The sequence below is a fragment of the Petaurus breviceps genome, unplaced genomic scaffold (assembly GCF_028583685.1).
Source record: "Petaurus breviceps papuanus isolate PSGF00001 unplaced genomic scaffold, PetGlider_PUasm1.0 419, whole genome shotgun sequence".
Taxonomy (NCBI): domain Eukaryota; kingdom Metazoa; phylum Chordata; class Mammalia; order Diprotodontia; family Petauridae; genus Petaurus; species Petaurus breviceps.
This window is the reverse complement of record NW_027186324.1, coordinates 6,585,517-6,594,626: the sequence shown is the minus strand read 5'-3', so window position 1 is coordinate 6,594,626 and position 9,110 is coordinate 6,585,517. Positions and strand designations below refer to the sequence as shown.

The 9,110-nt window shown below is 45.1% G+C and overlaps 2 protein-coding genes across 5 annotated transcripts in view; one reads left to right on the top strand and one right to left on the bottom strand.

Annotated features, from left to right (window-relative positions):
- MOSPD2 (motile sperm domain containing 2) overlaps positions 1–759 on the bottom strand; it is a 48,163-nt gene extending 47,404 nt beyond the window's left edge. For both annotated transcript variants that reach the window (XM_069100637.1, XM_069100638.1), the window contains exons 1-2: positions 591–759; positions 335–404 (exon numbers count right to left, since the gene is read on the bottom strand). In XM_069100637.1, the coding sequence (XP_068956738.1) occupies positions 335–404; positions 591–635 (115 nt within the window). In that variant the 5' untranslated portion in view covers positions 636–759. The remainder of the gene's footprint in view (positions 1–334; positions 405–590) is intronic.
- Positions 760–953: 194 nt separating this feature from the next.
- Positions 954–9,110, top strand: part of FANCB (FA complementation group B) — a 34,497-nt gene continuing 26,340 nt past the window's right edge. For 2 of the 3 annotated variants that reach the window (XM_069100634.1, XM_069100636.1), the window contains exons 1-2: positions 954–1,104; positions 8,234–8,339. The gene's annotated coding sequence lies outside the window, so the exon portion shown is untranslated. The remainder of the gene's footprint in view (positions 1,105–8,233; positions 8,340–9,110) is intronic. The other variant, XM_069100635.1, reaches the window with a different exon arrangement.

The window sequence follows — 9,110 nt, the reverse complement described above, 5'->3', positions numbered from 1 at the left end:
GATTCCGAAAGGGGTCCACGGGCATCCTTAGATTCCCAAAGGGGTCCACGGGCATCCTTAGGCTTCCAAGGAGACCGCGGCACTCATAGAAGGCTAAGGGCCCCTGGACTGCATGAACTCTGCCGTCCAGTCCGTCCTCGGAGATCCCAGGATTGTGCTGAGCAGCACAGACCCGACACACCTACTCTGAGCTCGGGTGACTTGGTACGAGCGAGGCGTGAGGTTAAAGACGGGGGGCGGGGGGGAGGGCCCCAAAGTGAGGCTCCAGCTGTTTCCGGGGGGACCCCGGGGGGGTCCTCGAGGAAAGCTGGGGAGAGACCCTCGTGGTACCCACCTGCCAGGTACTCGGCTTCAAACCTCCTCCGGGTCTCGCCGACAAGCTTAGATTTCTCCTGGGAAAGGACCTGGGGAGAGACACACGAACGGACGCTGGGACCGGCGGACGCCGGTCGGGCCCCTGCCCTGGGGTCCTCCCCGCTCCCGGGGTCTCCTCCCCCCACCCCATTCTCGGAGGAGCCTCTTAGGCCTCGGGAGGCGCCTGAGGCCCAGCCGGGCTCGGAGCCCGCCTGCCGGCTCCGGCGGCCGCTCACCTGGGCCACGGTCCCCGCCGCTGCCCCCGCCGCCGCTGCTGCCATCGCCGCCGACGCCCCGTCTCACATCACCAGCCCCGCGTCCGCCGAGGATAAACAGGAGACTGGGCGACCGGGCTGGGCGGGCGGGTCTCGTGACACAGCTCGGAGGTGGGAGGGAGAGGGAGGAAGCTTCTGACACGCTGTCCAATCCACGGTCGCCGCCTCGGGTCCGGGGGCGGGACCAGGACGCTCAAAGTCGCGTTTCCTTGGATCCCGGCCCTCTCGGGTCCCTCCTCCAGAAGCCAAGCCCCACCCCGAACGGAGGCCCCGCCCCCGCCCCCAGCCCCGCCCCTTGCTGGATTTGGCCACGCCTTCCTCCTCCGGTCCTGAGCCCCTCCCCGTTCTCGCGGCTTCGTTTCCGGGTTAGGAGGCCTCCCCTGCTCCCCTGACTTCCCAGGATGCTTTGTGGGCGCGGGATTTTTCGGAGTGGGCGGCGGCGGCTGGAAGAGCGCGGACTCCCGGGAGCCTGAAGGTAGGTGATATGGGGGAGGGAGTGACGCCTTAACCTCGGACTTCCGCGTGCACGCGGGAGGGGGGGGGGGGACGGGGGGGGGGGGCCGGCCGGGGCCGGGGGGGGGGGGGGGGGGGGGGGGGGGGGAGGGGCGGCCGGGCCCCGGGGGCTGTGCAGCCCTAAGAGCTGGGCCTCCTGGCCGGGCCCCGGGCCTGCGGCGCACCCATTTTCCGGATTGGGCGTGGGCGTCGGCCTTCCCCAGCGGTTACCTCCCGTCCGTGAGCTCTTTGGGTCCCCCCGGATCCGACGCTCACTACAGGGGGGAGGGGCGGAGTGTAGGGGGGAGGGGCGGAGTGTAGGGGGGCGGGGGGGCGGAGGGGGGGGGGGGGGGGGGGGGGGGGGGGAGGGGCGCACAGGCCGCTTCACCTCCCAGAGCCCCTCGCGAGCAGAGTGAGCATCGGCCTAGGGCCTGCTGTTTGCCAAGGCAGCAGCCTTCAAATGCAAAAGGAGAATGAGCGCGTGTGCCGGCCCACAAGCCTTGTGTAGTTTTAAGTATTAGATGAGATTTAAATATTACATCTTAAATGTAAATAAAATATTAATGTTTAAAAACATTGGAGCTTAATGGTTTTCATAAGATAACCAGTAAGACTTTTGGGACACCCTGTATGCTTACATGTATGTGTCATGCATACTAGACATGCATGTGGATGTGTGTGCAGGTATGCACATACATGTGCATGTAAAAGTACAAGAGCCACAAATCCCTCTGCCCCCCCCCCCCGGCTCTTTTTCCTTCTCTCAAAGGGACTGCAAGGACAGCCTGCGTGGATGTGGATGTGACACGTGTGTGTGTACAGAGGGCATGACTTGCGCCCTAGTCTTCATCGGCCCCCCTCCGCCTTCTCCCCAGCTCTTTCATTCATTCGCTAAGACTTGGCAATGCCTGTTTCAACAAGCATGAAAAGTCTGCCGTAGAAAAGGATGTGAATGCAGGCCAGAGAAGGCTGGACCTGGAGTTAGAGAAGCTTGGGTTCACGTCCAGGCCTCAGACGTTTGTTAGCTGTGTCTCCTTGGGCAAGTCACTAACCTCTGCTTAGTTCTCTCCTTTGTGAAATGGGTACAATAATAGCTCCACTCGCTTTGCAAACTCTACCTAAAAGTTAGTTCTTGTCGTTGTTTTGCTTATTTTCCTCCTGAGACCTGGGATGTCATCTGTGCAGGGCATCCCAGCCTCCCCCTTCGAACTACAGGTTAGCTCCTCTTTTGCAATTTATGGTGTTGAGACTTGTCTGGGGAGCTGAGGTTTGTAACTTGCCCGGAGTAACCGGGCCAGGATGTTAAGGAATGGGTCTTGAACCCAGAAGTGGGCCGTCAGCCCATTAGATCATGCTACCTGCCTCCTGGGCAGTGCATCCAAAGACACAGTTTGATACCTTGACGCCCACAGGGAGGGGATATAGCCTCTTAGTATAATATAAAATAAGCAATCTGAAGAGGGGGAACATTTTTACTTGGGACACCATGGAAGGCTTCACAGAGGGAATCACAATGATAATGACAGTAGTTTGTATTGTTTAATAAACTCTTACATATTTGGTCGTTTTCCCCTATGCTAGTGGATAGAAAGTGGGCCTTTGGAGTCAGTAAGAAATGGTTTCAACCCAGTCTCTGACATGCAGTCTATGGTGTGACCTTGGGCAAGTCACACCCTACCCCATTACTCCCCACTGACTTTTCAATACTCCTTTACCCTTTTATTCTTCTAGCTAGGTGCTAAGCTCTCTCCCTCAACACAGTGTACACCCCTGGAAGAAATCTGGAGTTTTCCCTCCTAAAGTTGGTGTTCTAGACCCTCTCCCCCCCCCCCCCAGTGTTGCCTCCTTCATGGTCAAGAAGATAAATGACTGCTCATATACCTTGAATGAACAGAAAATCATCCACTACATTTCTTCTAATAAGATGGTGGATCACTATGTCTTACCATCATCCCTGCTTTGTTATGCTTTCCAGACCTCTGGCAATGACATATGACCTGTCAATGAGAGCCCATGAGAAAAGGGAAGGGGTCTTTCCTGCTAACTTTAGGCTCAGATATAAGTCCATTCTATTACAATTTAAATAAAAACCAGATCTCTGTTTGATTATTGTTTTTAATAAGGTAGAGCTGGTGGCTACCTTAAAGGGTTAATACAGTAAAGCTGATAGCTCCCCTTTCAGAATGCCAGATATTGGAATTACCTGATTCTTCCTGGGTAATGTTAAGCTAGAAAATTGAGTCATCCCTGCAGTAACTTTCACATCATAAAAAAAAAAAATCTCTTATGCAAAAAATATATTAAGTATAATAATACTTAAATAACATTACAGACATGTATAACAGATCAGAGAATATATAAAATACTGTTTTCTACATTGAAATAATAACTAATCCATATCTGATCTTCATAATGTTCTATTAGAGTATTATCTATTCATTTCAACAAATACGTATTTTTTATTTAATATAAAGTACTTTGTTAGGCTAGAGACAGTTTTCTCTCCTAGGTGAAATTATATTATTGTTAATGTAGTTTTCAGTATCCTGTGTTTTACTTTAGAGAAAAAATAAGCATAAAATTAGCATTAACACCCTTTCAGTTTCCTACTTAAAAAAAAAAAAAGCATAGTAGCCTTTGACTTCCAAAGGCTTCTATTCTAGTCTAGCTTCTCACACATACTGGCTCTGAGGGTTGGGCAAATCCCTTCACCTTTCTGTACCCTAGGCAACTTTCTGGTGTTGAAATTCATGTAACAGTTGCTTATCTACTTTGCTAGAGGCAGTAGCTACAGAATTGGGAGTTAGTTCTGTAGGCATCCTGAAATCAAAGCTGAATGGAAAGAGCACCTGTAAAGCAATCAACACGTTATGCTATACCAGTCAATGCATTTTTTTAAACTGCAAAATGTACCATAACAGATTTGGAAGGTATCTTAATAAAAATCCGTATAGTATTACCAAACATGAAACCCATTACCATGAGGCAGCTATAGAGAGATGAGCATTTCCTTGCCAAAAAGAAGAGGATAAATAGAAATTTTTAGTGTATAAGATAAATAAGTCATGTGCTTGGAACATGTGTATATCACTTCACTAACTCGTGGCATAAAATTTGACAACAGGTATACCTTGAATTTGTTGAATGTAACTAAAAACGGTATATCTCAGAATGGAGTTTATGAAATAGCCAGTCTAAAACTGGAATCAAAAGGTCTTTCATGAGCAATATCCGTGTGAACTCAGACGATACGTTGACAAAAGAGGCATTGAACAAATGACTGAATCATGTGGATATTTTTGTGCAGATAGAAAGATTTATTATGACAATTCAGGAACAGGTTATTGCCACCATAAATTATAGAAGGGTTATCCTTAAGAAGGCTCAGTATAGGGGGGCAGAGTGAAGATGGAGGAGTAGAAACAGGACCTCCGCAGGGCTCTGGATTCCACCTTCCCGAATCCATGTAAAACGGGACTCTGAACAAATTTTGGAGCTGCAGAACCCACAAAATGGCACAGAGAAGCTAACCTCCCGCTGAGGAATTGGCCAGCACAGTGTTCTGGGAGCTGAGCCCAGGCCCTGGTGAGCTGGAACTTTTAGCCCAAGGGTGGGCCTAACCAGCCGCCAGCCAGAGGGACTCCAGATCACCAGCAGCTGTGGACATTTCCAGATTTATCAACACATAGATGTGAAGAACAAAGTGAGAAGTCAGTGCATTGTGGACTTTGGGACCAGTAGTGGGGAGAGGGTCAGCTTTTGCCCCCAGGGTAAGAAGCCACTGAGACCCTTTGGCACAGCCAGTGCCACATTGCAGATTCAGCTACTGGCCTGCAGAGTGTAGGGGGACCAAGCGACCAGTCTGAGGGGTAATCACTGTTTCTTTAACCTGCTTGGATCTGGATTGCAGTCTAGGGTGGAGGGCCTAGGGTATGTGACCAGCTTGGCAGAGCATGTGGAGGCTTCAGAGAGAGCACCCAGCTAATACCTCCAGCAGCTGAGAAAACCCCAGCGTTTGGGATGAAAGCACCCCTGTCTGGTGGCAGAGTCCTACCGTGGCAAAAAGCCCAGGGGTCAAGTGACTGAGGGGTGACATGAGCAGACAAAGGAAACAGAAGAATCCAACATTAGACTTCTATTTTGGGGACAAAATGGAGCGAACATGAGGAAGACAGTGAAGTCAGAACTCCTGCACCAAAAGCTTCAAAGGAAAATATGAGCTGGTTACAGGCCATAGAGGACCTTAAGAAGCAGATAAGAGAAGTGGAGGAAAAATTGGGAAGAGAAATGAGAATGATTGTGAGAAAATTATGAAATGACAGTCAACAGCCTGACTGAGAAAAATCACACCTTAAAAAACAGACTAACTCAATTGGCAAAAGAGGCTCAAAAGGCAATGAGGAGAGAAATCCCTTAAAAAGCCGAATTTGCCAGATGGAAAAAGAAGCTCAAAAGCTCAATAAGGAGAATCATTCCCTCAGATTTAGAATGGAGCAAAGGGAAGCTAGTGACTTTATGAGAAATCAAGATGCTGTTAAACAGACCCAAACAAATGAAAGAATAGAAGGCAATGTGAAATATCTCGTGGGAAAAACCACTGACCTGGAAAATAGATCCAGGGATAATGTAAAAATTACTGGACTGCCTGAAAGCCATGATCAAAGAAAGAACCTAGAAATCATCATCCAAGAAATTCTCAAGGAAAATTGCCCTGATGTTTTAGAACCAGAAGTCAAAAATAGAGGTTGAAAGAATCCACTGATCACCTCCTGAAAAAGATCCCCAAAAGAAAACTCCTAGGAATATTATAGCCAAGTTCCGGAATTCCCAGATTAAGGAGAGAATATTATAAGCAGCCAGGAAGAAACATTTTGAATATTGTAGAAACACAATCAGGATAACCCAGGATCTGGCAGCTTCTACACTGAGGGATTGAAGGGCCTGGAATATGATATTCCAGAGGACAGAGGAGCTGGGATTAAAACCAAGAATCACCTACCCAGCGAAACTGAGTATCATGTTTCAGGGAAAAATATGGTCATTCAGTGGAATAGAGGACTTTCAAGCATTCTTGATGAAAAAACCAGAGTTGAATAGAAAATTTGGCATTCAGATACAACAAGCAAGAGAAGCATGAGAAGGTAAACAGGGAAAAGAAATCATAAGCCACTTATCAAAGTCGAACTATTAAGATTCCTACATGGAAAAACAATAATTGTAGCTGATGAAACTTTTCTCAGTATGAAAATAGTTGAAGGGAATAGAAATATATATGTCTATTTTGGAGGGTATATGAATACATATGTGAATGTGTGTATATGTGTTTACAGGTATACATAGATAGAGGGCACAGAACCAAGTTAACAGGAAGGGATGATACTTAAAAGGTGAAATTAAGAGGTGAGAGGAATATAATGAGAGGAGATGGGGAGAGACAGAATGGGGTAAACTATCTCATACAGTAGAGGCAAGGGAAAATGGTTACAATGGAAGGGAAGAATAGGAAGGCAAAAGGGAATAGGTCAACCTTATTCTCATTGAATTTGACTTGGGGAGGGAATGACATGCACACTAAATAGGGTATCTCACCCTATAGCAGAATAGGGGGGAAGGGGATGAGATGGGGGATGATGGAAGGGAGGGCAGGCTGGGGCGGAGGGAAGTTGGAAGCACTCACTTTTTTTTTTTTAAAGCAATTGGGGTTAGGTAACTTGCTCAAGGTAACACAGCCAGTTATTTTTTGCTTTTGTGGCAAGTGTCTGAGGCCAGAACCGATCCCTGGTCTCCCGATGCCAGGGCTGGCTCTCTTACTCACTGCCCCACCTGGCCGCCCCATGGAAGCACTCACTTGTGAAAAGGACTGGGATCAAAATAAGAGAATAGAACAAGTGGGTGGTGGGATAGGAGGGAGGGAAATATAGTCAGTCCTTTACAATGTATCTTCTATGCTAATGTTTTGCATTAGCTACACATGTACAACCTATATTGAACTGCTTATCATCCCAGTAAGGGTGGGTGATTTCACCATATAAAGCATAATCAGCTGGCACGTAAGGTCATGAAAAAAAGAAAGTCCTGATAATATAATTTCATAGGTATTCCCCAATACCCATTCTAACTTCCTCTCAGAAGTTTTTGCTACAGAATTTTAGTTGTGAAACAAAGATTTTAGATTCACAAATATATTCATAATAAATATGTTCATAAATTCAAAAATAAAAAAATTTGTAAGTTGATTATATTTGTCAAGTAATAACAACACCTTTGATTGAAATAACATCTTCACTCAGTCGCTGCTGGAATAGGGAAGAACCAAGAACCTGTTGCCGAGAAAGTCAGCCTCAAAGTAATGTAAAGGACTCTTGTCTGTGGCCTCGCATAAATCCTTTGCAAGTGTGTTCCTCCAGATCTATCAGCATTTTGTGGATACCAGTGACTTGATCATAACATAACCTCTTTCTTACCTCCCAGCTAGTCAACCTGTTTGTTCAGTCATACTCTTCTCCCATAACGTCCTTTATGCCTTTTCCACTTTGTCATTCCTTTTTTATATGTTGTAACTGACTCATGCCCACCGTATAGTATTCTATGCCTATGGTGCATAACCATACAGCATCATGGGAAGAATCCTGGCATTAAAGAGATGGGCCTTTGCTTCAGGAAAGTTGACCCCTATTTATTAAATTCTGGGCTCAGCTCGTCCTCCATTGTCAGTCCCTGTACTTCTTTCTCTCCCCTACCTCCACTTCACCCTGTGTGTATGTGTGTGTGTGTGTGTGTGTATAAAATAAAAATTTCCCCAAACATAAAACTTAACAAAGGATTTATCTCCACAACATAATCATGCTCTCAATCCAAGAGATACAGAATTAAGAACTGCTGTTGAAAAACAATGTATTCTATGTCAGAGTCACATGTTCTCTCTAGGATAACAGAGATACTTTGACAATAACCCTTGTAGCAAAAGTACTGGAAAAATAGGTAAACCTTTATATTTTTTAGAATACTGAGAACTAAAGAATATGTAGTAAAAGGGAAAATTCTCCACCAAATGAACCCCTAGATCACTTCTTCAGAGTTCTTTTCAGTGCTCTTTATTTTTTTCTTCCCAGAAATTCTACAGTGACTCTGGCAAATATGAAATAGAGACATATGTCATCCCTACAGGTGTTTGTATGATCAGAACATTTTACGGTATCCTTTGGAAAAAAAAAAATTGTAAGTTGATTATATTTGTCAAGTAATGACCACACCTTTGATTGAAATAACATCTTAAGAAACTAAAATTATTTTGTAAATATTGTTTAATCACTGCATATGTTGCCTAATAACAAATAATTAAACCTCATTTAGCTATCTTAAAGAATATCAAAATTCTCTAAAAAAAAAAAACAACCAAAACTTTTTTTCATTTACATTTATTTTTTTCTATAATATGTTGGGTATGTGTGATTTAGTGTCAGGAAATCAGACACTGATTAGGGAGTGAAAAAAAAAAAAAACCTAAACTAGATATTAGGAGAATCAATCATCTTTCCACTAGCGTATTTCTTCTGGAAATGATGCATGTCTGCAAAATGAAGGCTAATTCCAGATGAGCTTAGAGTTTATCTTGTGTTTTTTTTTTCCCCTTTTGAATGCTGACAAATTTTTAATTTAACAAGATGAAAACATTTTTGGAAGCCACCCAGCCTTTTAATCTAGTTAGGGAAATTTTTAATTTAAAATTTTAAAATTATCACCGATCCAAATTAACATACCTAATATTTTTTCATTACCTAGTCATCATTCTTTTTGAAACAATTGAATTTTCTGCCCCATCTCTCTCCAAAGTCACCCTGAAATTAGGTAAGTATAGCACTGGTTGTAGGATGATCAGATAAGACAGAAAAATGTAGATATAGAGTTCTTTCCAGGGGGAGAAGAAAAGACATCTCTTGATATTCACAGATAACATAGTATATACTTATTTCTGTATACTCATTATAC